Source organism: Mus caroli, chromosome 16 (genome assembly GCF_900094665.2).
Source record: "Mus caroli chromosome 16, CAROLI_EIJ_v1.1, whole genome shotgun sequence".
NCBI classification, from domain to species: domain Eukaryota; kingdom Metazoa; phylum Chordata; class Mammalia; order Rodentia; family Muridae; genus Mus; species Mus caroli.
In genome coordinates, this window is record NC_034585.1 from 74,102,084 (window position 1) to 74,114,756 (window position 12,673).

General features: G+C 35.8%; 1 protein-coding gene across 2 annotated transcripts in view; it reads right to left on the reverse strand.

The window, feature by feature from the left end:
- The window catches only part of Tmprss15 (transmembrane serine protease 15), a 116,553-nt gene that overhangs the window by 54,242 nt on the left and 49,638 nt on the right, over positions 1–12,673 (reverse strand). For both annotated transcript variants that reach the window (XM_021185182.1, XM_021185181.1), the window contains 3 exons: positions 4,819–4,924; positions 4,352–4,502; positions 1,215–1,350 (listed from right to left, as the gene is read on the reverse strand). In XM_021185182.1, the coding sequence (XP_021040841.1) occupies positions 1,215–1,350; positions 4,352–4,502; positions 4,819–4,924 (393 nt within the window). The remainder of the gene's footprint in view (positions 1–1,214; positions 1,351–4,351; positions 4,503–4,818; positions 4,925–12,673) is intronic.

Genomic DNA, 12,673 nt, shown 5'->3' on the forward strand with positions numbered 1-12,673 from the left:
ATATTATGCTAAAATTTTCACAATCGCCTATACAGACACCTTGTAAGTGTTTTTGGCAGTGTCTTTCACAGACCAGATTTCTATGACTTAAATGAATGATGGAGATACTGTAGAATGCAGGGAACATCTAAACTCATCAATATGCAAGAATAGATACAAGCCTTTGGTTGGGATATAAGTCCAAGATGGCAGCTGGAGGCCAGGATGAACTGCATCTTTATTTAACGGAAGCTCATTTGCTAAAAGGCGTCACATACCAGCCATTTTCTAGAAAAGAACTTTGGGTTTGTTAAAACCACTCTAAAAAAAAAAATACCAAAAATCTGCTTCTGAAAAATGACAACAAGACAAAAGGGGAAACAGATGAATGTAGTTTCTCTCTCTCTCTCTCTCTGTATGTGTACAAGCATGTCTGTGTTTCTGTGTGTTTGCATTCCATGCTGAGCATGTGAATGTCAGAAGCCAATTATGAGACAATCAGGTTTGGTTGCAAATGCTATTATCCATGATGGTCTTTTACCAAACATTTTTGCTTTTTATTTGTTTGTTTGTTTATTTCAAGTTGAAGCTTGTAAGTAGAAAAATATGTACTTTGTGAGTATTTTAGTTGTTTCGAAAGTGGTTGAGACAAAAATGAGATGAGGAAATCCTGTGTTTGAGTGCTCAGATATATGATGGAATACATTGGCTCTCTCAGCTTCCCGTGATCACAAGAAAGAAGAGATATTGCCTCAAAAACACAGCACTGCACTAAAATTATCCTAACACGGGGAGAGTAGGTGTGTTATAAAAGGCATTATAAGCTATCTTTATCAGTGATCCTCCTTTTATGGCTTGTCAAAGTTCATCGTCTGTTAATGGATGTGCTCCTTGGATATGGATAAGATGAGTCATATTGAGGCTTCTTTGAAAGGTAGCCTCTCCACTTTGACCTAAGAATAGAACTAGGCATAGGGTCCATTTTATTCTTTGAGTTAGAAGTTCTGGCAGTCTGAAAAATCTTAGGTATTACTCAACTACAATCTTTAAGCAGCTACCAAAGGAACATATGACAATGCCTTACTGAGCCATCATTTCAGGAGGAAAATATTTCCCATTCATTGTGGCTGTGTATTAAAAGTATAGGCTACCAAATCATTCTAAAATAGACATACAATTTTGGTCCCCAAATCTTTTCCGAAAAGGGAAATGAGAACCCCAATGAAGTTACTTACTAGGAAGCTCTGGTGGAGGGGTGGGAACCAAGGTTGGTTCTGGATAAGGACTCTGACTACAAATTCCATTTGTTAGGTTTATATCATCCAGGGCTATTGTACTGCAACCTCGGTTTCTGAAAGCATTGAACACAGCCTGAAATTCAGAGAGGGGTATAATATTATTCCACTCTAATAATCTTTGACTTTGCTTTTCTTATGGTTCAATAACACTGCAGAATCAGTAATTGCATGCATACATGATGCATAATAAAATAATCCACATTGAAATATTGATAAATCACCCATTGTAAGTTCCTTTGAGGCCCTACACTTTCTTATCACATATAAATCTTGGCAAAAATACCCACATAAGCCTTCCTTCTGAGCTAGATTTTAGCTTTATGATGTATCTCTCTTTCTCCTGATTTTATCTTACTTTACTTAACTTGGTAAAACCTATACATCATTCAGAAGCAGAGATAAAACTCCTACCAATGATGCTAAAAATCCTGATAGCTGTTTTCCTTCATAATATATACCAGTCCCGAAGAGAAGAGATTGTGATTAGATAATTTAGTTAGAAAAAAATGCACAAGAAAAAAATGACTAGAGTAGTCTAAGCATTCAAGATCATCTCGTACTGGCCATAGTTCACTCAGAGTACTGCCTGGCATTCTCGGGAGCACGCTAACCAGAAGATACACAAACAGACTTAGTCACAGCTCCTGGGAGCTAGAGGCTTACCAGCAGGTTCTCAGAGATGTAGCTGTTTTCAACTACATTGCCCTGATTCTATCTTGAGTAGAATAAGAATGACATGAACAAAATACTTGTTGCATGGTACGTGTTATGCTAGGCACACGATATACATAACTCATTTGATTTTTTAAAATATTAAATATACCTCAATCCATTAATTTGTTCATTAATTTTATAGATCTCCTACAAATCACTATTCTAAATAAATGTGAATCTTTCCCTTTCCCATAAGAGAAAAATCATGATTTAAAGACATAACAGTAAGTTGTCCACAGCTTCTCAATATAATGGCATAATAAAAAAGTGAGGTAATATTATCCCATAGAGAACAATTCCTTGCAGAAGAATACCATTGAATGCCTGAAATTCCCAGTATTGCTGAACCCTTATATTGACCCCAATATGATTTATACTATTTTACCTATGAAGAAATATTATACCTAAATTAGGCACAGTACAGACAGACAATATTAACACAATGTACCAGAGCAGTTCTTTGTGAAAGGATTTCCTCCATTGTGCAAGGAAACTCCTTAAAACTCAGGTTATTTTAAAACAAGGCAAAACATTCTATCCTGCAGGGAAGTTCTTTTAAACTCAGGACTCAGATTACCGAATAGATTCAAGAATTCCTTTGAATTGATGAGGTTCACTAGGTATGTCCTCTCTGAGGTTTTGTAAGTAGGATGAAGTGTTGAGAGACATTATCAGACAGGTGGAGCAACCTGGATAGGCTCAGACCAGCTGCCCCTGTAAGTACCTCTCACCCATACGCCTATAAATAATCCCAGGACCTATCAATGGTTCACCAAGTTAGACTTCGTTGGTGTCTTTACTTTGGTCTGTCATTGCCTCCCTATCTGGAGTGACTAGATGTTAGTTCATATATCCCCAGGATTACTGTCTTAGTGTTATACAATTTAATTATAGCAATATATTATCATAAAATTTGTGTGATGCAAATTTATTTTCTGAGAAATGATTTCTCTGTGTAGCCCTTGCTGTCCTGGAACTTACTATGTAGACCAGGTTGGCCTCAAACTCACAAAGATCCACCTGCCTCTGTCTCCCAAGTACTGACATTAAAGATGTGTGCACCACCACTGTCCAGCTGGGGATTATTTTTAAAGTTTTACATTCAATGCTTTAGGACTCCAGTTAACTAAACCATGGGACCTAAATTATGAATAAACATTCATTACTGTGCATGTGAGATGTAACAATGTATTTCTGTTGGGGAGCCAAGTTAAAAAAATATTGGGTCATTAAAAGTTTAGAAGAGAGCTTCAACGTCCAGGATCACCTGCTGAAATATTGATTTCCTCATTTCATTTATCTTTTCTTTTTTGGTTTGATATTCTGTCATTTTTATTTGAATTATCAGAGAAGAACAAAGTCAAAGAAAAAAATTCACAAAGAAGACTAGAATAAAAAATATAAAGGTAAATATGATGAAAAATACAACCTAGGGTCACTGATGTTGGCTCTCATAATCTATGTCAGTGGCTTTCAACCTGTGGATCATGACCCCTTATTGGGTCAAATGACTTTTTCACAAGGATCACATATCTGAGACCCTGCATACCAGATAGTTAGATAAAGATTCATAGCAGTAGCAGAATGACAGCTATGAAGTAGCAACATAATAAGCTTGTGGTTGGGGTCATCACAATGTGAGGAAAAGAATGGCAGCATTAAGGTTGAGAACCACCATTCTGGATCCTAAGGGAGAATCTATGTCTCTGGAGATGGCATTGTCTGTTTAAACGTACATCCCGTGAAAGTGATATGAACTTGTTTCAAATTACTCAATTAAAACCCTGTTAATTTAGTCAAACTAATAGGCTACCATATCCTATATTTTAATTGCACCAACCCTCAGGAAATGAAGACATTAAATTCTTATCTGGAAAAATTAATTCAACTTAATGCAGAATAAATGATCAGAGACTTCCCAATGATATGGCTCATAGAATTTCTTTCTAAAGGAAATCCACAGAGATTAAGTCAGAGGAGGGTCAGGATGGTGGGTCTTTATGGGCATGGATGTCCTACCAGGAAAGACAATCATCTAGAGTGAGTAGAGTTAAACCAGGTGGAGTTTGTGAATTGTTCACAGTCCCCATAAGGCAGCATAGAAGAACGCTTGCTGGAGGGACAGGAGTTGCCTCCTTTCCTATGGATTTCATGGATTACCATGAATGGACTGCAAATTATTCCATAAAAGTCAGAAGTGAATAGATGAAATGTCCTAAAAGAATAAATCAGATTAGAAAAGGAAGGAAAGTTACTAGCTTTTCTCCACAAAATACTTTATCCTATTATTGTAAAGTATACTCACACTATTACACAAACACAAAAAATAGAAACAGAAATTACTAAGTATTTTTGCCAACCTTAAATTCTCCTGTTTCATTTAATGTGACTTGACCATAATTCCAGTTCCTCCCATAGTTTCCTTTCCTTTGAAAAACTATCTTGTCTGTGGTTTCAGCACTGCTGATATGAATGTTTAAAGTGTAGACATTTTCACAGCACATGTAATACCTGGTTTGGAAATAAGCAAAGATGTTTAGATGTCTAACATAGTGGATACATTTATCCAGTTCTTTTTGCATCTTTTCTTGTATTTAAATTATCCTTGTTTTCTTTGGGTGTTTCTCGGGCAGAGGGTTTGTGTTCTACTAACACTTTGCTCTTCTATCACATAAAACATTATGCATTAGCAAATACTTTAGCCAAAATCATAGTGAAAATCTGATCCTGCTTCCCTAACAAAAGCCTTGCTACCTAAACATTTACAGAGAAGGCGTTTAAATATTTCCTACCAAAGAAAAAGCTAAGAGACTGACTGGAAACGTACCAAAAATGAAGGCAGACAGGCTCTGAAGTGAGGTCTAAAGAGAGGCTTGAAAGGCCCACTCTTTCGCTTCTCCATCCTTGTTCAGTTGGTGTAGAAATGTAAAATCCTGTAAAGACCAACAAGAACTTTTACTTGTTTAAAGGACAAAAACATTTAAAAATGAACTACTAGGACATGCATTTTCTGCACACTGGAAGAGATACTAGACTTGCGTCCAGAATGGATGACTCTGCCATAGTAAATTGTTTTTGAAAATTACTCAACTCTTGGACTTCCATCATTAGTTCAAATTTTCTATACATCTTGATGAATTCACAGCTTGACAGGTAATCAGCACATGACTGACTTTATTTAGATATTCTGATTGGTTGACTCATGGGATACACAATTACTTAAGGACATTTGATGACAGGGCTAAGCGTTGAAGGAACAATAATTTTATATCCCATTGACTACACTGCATATCTTTACATAAGAAGGGGCCTGATTTTTATAAGGGCTTCATATTTCTGTGTTTCTTTGAATGATAGCTAATCAGATCACAGAGGAGCAGGCAGAATGCTAATCCACATGCCATCTTTTGAAATAGCACAGGATACTCTGTAAGTGCTTTCTGGTCTAGAATTCATTACTCCAGCCAGTGATTCGAGCCATCCCAAGTATGTGAAGTATGATTAGGAAGAATATATTGAACACTTTCTTTGGGGAATTTACTTCAGTCTTAGTTTGCTGCTCACATATTAAAACAGAAGCAGGAATCATGCAGCAAACCATGATAAAAGCAAATGAAATATTGGACTAACCGAATGTGATTGACATGTGTTATTTTATGAAATGCTCAAATGTGTTTGCTTGTTATGAATGTCTTCTCTCCCGTGCCTTTCAACAGAGAAATATGGGCAGTGTTGTATATAAAAGGTGAACTAATTCGTTTGGAATAGGCAGAGTAAGAATAAGATAAGAAGAGAAATAGAAGTAGAGTTGCCCATAAACACATATTTAACCTAATGAAGCAGAAGTTATTCAGACTAAATGAGGGTTCTATCAAGGTGAAATTGTGGTCAAATGACTTACAGATGTAATCTATGCACATACATTGGATTCATATTTCCAAATGTAAGATGAAATAAATGTGTTTAAATGGTGGTGATAGTACCAGCTTACTCACATTTTTATGTATGTTATGATATTTTTGGATATTTTGGCTATGTCTTTGCTCACTCATCCAAAGCTATGTAGAAGATCAGCTTCAGTTCAGCCAAAGTCCCTGCATGTGATCGCTAGCTGTCTGTATCAAAATTCATCTAAAATTCATCTTGGTTTTACATGTTTAGGGCATGCTAAGAAAGAAATTCTTATTTTACTACTTAGACTACTAAGTCTAACTGCTCAGAAACATTTCTAGTTAGCTGGTAGTTGTATAATAGAAGCACCCTTAATGTTTTCTGTTCAGTCATATTCACATAGCAGTCTACCAAGTATAATTTGAAATACATTAAGTCTATTATTCCCACAACTAGTGGTAATAGGTTTAGAACTGATCATACAATCAATACATGACTTCATGTCCGCATAAAACAACATTAATCATAGAAATTATAGTATTCTTTATATTTTACACAGATAAATTAATGCCATTTTCCAGCTATAGATATTGTTATATAAAAAACAATATGCTATTGCTAAATTATTGCCTAAGTTAAATAAATTATTCAGCTAACAAAAGGTAAAATAAATTCCCTATAAAATTATAGAAGTAGAATACATAATTTATATTAAATTTAATCCACTCCCTCAATTATTCTTTAACATAATCTATGACATTTTGATATTGATCACACAAACAGGATGCAATAGATATACTCAAAGGGAATACATTTCACTATAACTTGATTAGATTTTTTTCCTAGCCTAAGAGATTTTCTAATATAAAGGACTAATATCTTATCCACAACAATTTGCTGCCTTTTGTCTCTGGGATTAGATACATTTTAAAAAATTTCTAGGACACTATGTTGTCTTTTCTTAAGTTTTCAAACAATTGACCATATTTTTCCTGCCTTCTGAAATTTGCTTATTCTATAAACATATCTTTGTGTCTTCACTGGTTGAAGTCTAAATTAGCTGTATATCCAGCTGTTTATATTCAAAGACATCAGACAGTATTTTAACTACTGTGAATCATCAGGAGGAGGAAGAAATCCCAGCATTATGGATGATGACACTAAGTCATTATACCATTTATGCTGGTTAAGTTTTTTGAGTTTGGATTGGCTCACGAGCATATCTGAAGAAATGTTTTCTTAATTGCTGATTGACCTAGAAAGGTCCAGCCCTTTCGGGTGGTACTATCTCTGAGCACTTGAGTCTGGGCTCTTTAAGACAAGTAGCTGAGCAAGCCAAAAGGAGTAAGTTCTACTCCCCAGTGGTCTCTGCTGCAGTTCTTGCCTCTGGGTTCCTTCCAGGAAGTCCTGACTTGCCTTCCATTGATGATGGACTGTCTGCTGTCCAGCAAATAAACCCCTTTCCTTTTCAAGTTGTTTTAATTCACATTTTTTCACTGTAACATATAAGCTAATTAGAACACTGTTGTGCTTATTTTCAAATGCTCCTTCTTCTAAGTCGTTCTATAAATCAGGAATTCTGTATCAGCAAAATTACTACAGCAATGCTTAACGATGCTTCCTGAAATGTAACCTGCTCAGTTTCTTATTCAAGGTCTTCTAACTAAACAAATATAAATTCATTCTGTTGAAGCCTCTTTGCTATGGCAGCCATAACTTCTAGCCCTAATACTAATGAGTTATCTATTGAATGCAGATCAGTTCTTTAAGTTCTGATACTCTGTGTACTTCCAAGCTCATACAAATTTGAGGACATTTTCCTCTGCAATCTTCTGGCCATAGTTTCTTTCTTTCAACTATTCTGCCTTATATTATTATACTTAAAATAATAGACTTATTTTTCATCTTCTTTTAGTATTTTCTTTTTTTCACTCACCAATGCATTTATTTGATATATTTTTCCAAATGATACATCTGAAATATTTTCATACAAATATACTAAGATAATAATTAAATATTATTATTGCTAAACTTAATACTACAATCACATATCATTCAAAAGTATATTTATTAATGTTTTACAATGAATAAGAATCTTAAAAGAATATAGTTCTGTAATTTTAAAAACCCATTGTAAGACTGAATTTTTTTTCATAAACTTTATATATTTCTGGGAAATGTCTTCACAGGATGACTCTTCATTAAAACTTTTTTGTGGACTTAAAAGTACCCAAGGAGCTAAAGCGGTCTGCATCCCTATAGGAGGAACAACAACATGAAGTAACCAGTACTCCCCAGAGCTTGTGTCTCTAGCTGCATATGTAGCAGAGGATGGCCCAGTAGGCCATTAATGGGAGGAGAGGCCCTTGGTCTTTCCAAGATTATATGCCCCAGTACAGGGGAATGCCAGGGCCATCATGCAGGAGTGGGTGGGTTGGAAGCAGGGCAGGGGGAGGGTATAAGGGACTTTCAGGATAGCATTTGAAATGTAAATGAAGAATATATCTTATAACAAATAAATCTTAAGTTGAATAAATCATACAATAAAACAGTATCCCTGATTTGGTGTTAGAATAAACACATTTCTTAATTTACATAAAGACACAAGAGACACAAGCTTTGTGGATACTGGTTAGTTCATATTGTTGTTCCACCTATAGGGTTGCAGACCCCTTCAGCTCCTTGGGTGCTTTCTCTAGCTCCTCCATTGGGGGCCCTGTGTTCTATCCAATAGATGACTGTGAGCATCCACTTCTGTATTTGCCAGGCACTAGCATAACCTCACATGAGTCAGCTATATCAGGGTCCTTTCAGCGAAATCTTGCTGGCATTTGCAGTAGTGTCTGGGTTTGGTGGCTGATTATGGGATAGATCCCCGGGTGGGGTAGTCTCTGGATGGCCCATCCTTTTCTCTTAGCTCCAAACTTTGTCTCTGTAACTCCTTCCATAGGTATTTTGTTCCCTATTCTAAGGAGGAATGAAGTATCCACAATAATAGACTTATATTCCTAGAAAATTTAACTAAGTTCTTTAAGAAAGCCTCCTTGACACAACTGATCAAAGCATTTGAATCCTCAAAAATATGTTTTCCCCATCTGATATTATTTTGAATGGTGGGCTGCTCATTCTCCTTTTTACATAAGTGAAATAGGTCATTTTTATTATATTATTTATGTACATTTTTATGGATATCTGTGCATATGTGCGTGTTTGTTTGTGTTAGTGTCTGTGCAGGATCACCCATTTCTGCACAAGTGCATGAGCTTATGTAGGACAAGGGATGACCTTAGTGTCCAACTTTCCAAGTTCTTCCATTATTTTTGATACAGGGGCTTTCACAGGGCAAGGTTTTGTGATTTAGCTATTCTGGCTGATCAGGAATCCTCCAGGTTCTCTCCCCTCCCATCATTCTATGGAATTTCCATTGCCTACTGCCTGATTTCTAAAATACTATAAAGTTTCCAAAATTTTCTAAAATTGAATACAACAGTAAGACAAGACAAATGAGAAGACTATTACTTTAAAAGGACATAAACTACACTAAAAGGTATATTTATTTGCTAAGTTGAAATGAAATTTTAATATATATATATATTGATCCAAGCAACTGTTTTCCTTACAAACAGCAACTTTGAATACAATCATGAACAATGCTACCTCTTTAATACTTTCATGCCATGAAAGAAAATAATGTTAACATTATTTGACACTCATGTCAGGCATTTTCCTGACCATTTTAGAATATAGTGATGAATGGAATGATTATATATCTTAAATATCTAACTCTTATTATCATTAATCTTGGTTCCTAAAAGAAGAGATCAAGATAGAGAAGAAAGGCAGTTTACATAAACGGAGGAGCATGGGGCAATAAAATTTAACCTTATTAGCTAAAACATCAGGGTCTTAACTTTAATGACTTTTGGTCTGCTCAATGCTACCCATCAAAGCCCTGGAAACAATCGCCATGTTGTTGAAAAGAGGGGAAAAAGAACTAAAGACCCTGACATTTATGAAGTCTTTTTATGCTACTAACCCCATTTGCCCTAAATGTTCTGAACAAATAGACCCCCTCCAAGCATACCAAAGCACTGCCCTGCATCAAGGCCACCTTCTCCCAATTCCCTTTAATTTTAAGGGGTACAAAGAGACCCTGAAAGCTGACAGGGCAAAGATTGAGGGGCTGTGGCTCCCCCAAGAGGGAGTTCTTTAGAAGATCTAGAAAAAGTTAAGGAGCTTAGATGTTCTTCCCTGAAGTGATGGTAATTCAAAGTTTATCTGTTCCATTTAGGCTTGACTGTCATTTAAAGGGAAGGTTAAGAACAAAAGATCCCCATGTGGATAAGAAGAACTGCAGGATACATTTAATTCTCCTTCATTTCAGACGCACAATGTTCTGGCACATTAAAAAAAAAAAAGTCAGTTGGAAGAAAAATACCCCGGGGGGTGAATGACTGGTAGATTATGAAATCACAGCTTTGTGAGCTAGTGAGACCTATTAAGCCCTACCTTCACCCTCATTACCCACTGCCACCGGTGCGTTCTGACCTGCTTGATCTTGTCTAATTTTTATAATTCCTGCAACATAACTTTCTCCTGAGACTACAACTCCCTCCCAACTATTTAAAAATCTCTACCTTACATTCATCCAGCTATGCTTTTGTCCAGTTTCATCTCATTTCTTTAGTTATTAATCCATTAGCAAGCCAAAAGCATTTTTTTCTTCCTGTAATGTACGTAGACTCTTTGAAATAGTGACAAAATTATTTTATCTCCATAATAATGACACAAAAGTAGAAAATGAGAATTTTAACATCAAAGGTTTCACCTATATAACACATATCTGCTATAGTCAATAGGTACTAATGGTTTCCTGACTTTCATCTAACTCCTCTTGGTTAAATGTGGTAGAGACTTTATTAGATTTTTTTTTCACACAAGAAGAAATAAAAGATGATCTTGTTATATAGCTATTTCGGGATATTTTTAGAAGGATAAGGTGCTTATCAATCTAACGGTTAGTCTCCATCTGGGTGAGTTAGTAGTTTAACTATATAAGATCAGGCTCTTGGAAACAATTTATCCCAGGCTCACTCATATGGCATCATTTTCACTATTAAATATCATTGGGTTTTTGGAAGCAGCTATTATGCACAACACATTTCTATGCATGTCTAGAATTATATACAATGATTCACTTTCAATTGTTAGTTGTTAGTTATTATTAACTAGTAATTACTAACTGCAACTGGATTGCTTTTGCTTTCATTCACAGTCTAACTTAGCACAACCTCTGCTCTCTGATTTGGGAACTTCTCTAGGTCAGTGGGTACCTGGGTTCTGGTTTCTCATCCACTGACTTGCCTTGTTATAAACTGTGCTAGTTCTATGGGTTGCCATGAGCCCTAACACTTCTCTGAGCTGAACTTTAAGCCAATTCCTTCTAATCCTCAGCATACATGCCACAACCATAGAGCATCCATGGTCAGATATGCTACACTGCTTATCCTCCTGTACTCCAGCCTGGTGGGCCTAATGGCTTTTCCTCAAAGGGGGCCAATGTTACCTTCTGTTCTCTTAGCTATCTTTGCTCCCTTTGTCTAGTGTAGGTAGGGCTGGCTCCTGTGATCCCTTAGAAATCTGATTCATGTCTCTTCTTCAGTGACATCTAATGTGATTGCCTTGTTTTAATGGATAATTTCTTTCCCATTTCTACTTTCAAAGCTTTTTATTTTCCTAGGTTCTTCATGCACATTTATCATACAAAATTACTCTGCATGTAAACTGCTTATTTTTTAATTTTAGTAGAACTTCTGATCTATAAAACTAGTATATATATATATATATATATATATATACTATATATGTATACATATTTGTGTGTGTATTTTAATTCATAGATAAACTATGCAACTGGATTGCTTTTGCTTTCATTCACAGTCTAACTTCGCACAACCTCTGCTCTCTGATTTGGGAACTTCTCTAGGTCAGTGGGTACCTGGGTTCTGGTGTCTCGTCCACTGACTTGCCTTGTTATAAACTGTGCTAGTTCTATGGGTTGCCATGAGCCTTAACACTTCTCTGAGCTGAACTTTAAGCCAATTCCTTGTACAAGTATCTTGTACAGGACTTAGGGGCTAAAATGTTTACAATATTTATAAGAATACATAAAAGGGGGCTATGTATTCTACTTCTATGAAAATACATTAACTATGGTCATGTTAGTAAAACAGATAATCAAAGCATAGAGATTAAACATATTTATCTATTACTGAGATGTTTCTGTTTAAAGAACCAGAGTTAAACATGCTTCAATGTTGAAAAGCACTTAGCTTTTCAGTTTTCTTTAAGTCATATGTCAGTCACAGTTCACTTTAAGTTAACTATTTACTCTTCGGGTCATAAAAAGGAAATTACTGGCCTTTGTGACACAAATGATCATTAAGAAGAAGTTATGCAATACAGGCACTTAGACTATTAGTGCTATAATTTGTTTCACCTGATAAATCATTCAGACATGGTAACTGAGTCAAACAAATGTAGGTACACATACATTCGTACATTCAAAATGACCTTACATGTTGGTTAGATTAACATAAAAGTCACTATGTTCTTGTCACTGGAAAGAATTATGTGGCAAAAGAAACCACTAAGGCAGCAAACAGTGTCTGAGGGAAAGTGTGGGTTCAACTCTGAAGTCTCACACTTGTGTGGAAACTGACATGTGAGTTGTAACCTCAGGACTTGAACACAGTGTGGTCAGCATGAAGCTATAGTCACTGCACTTTTAT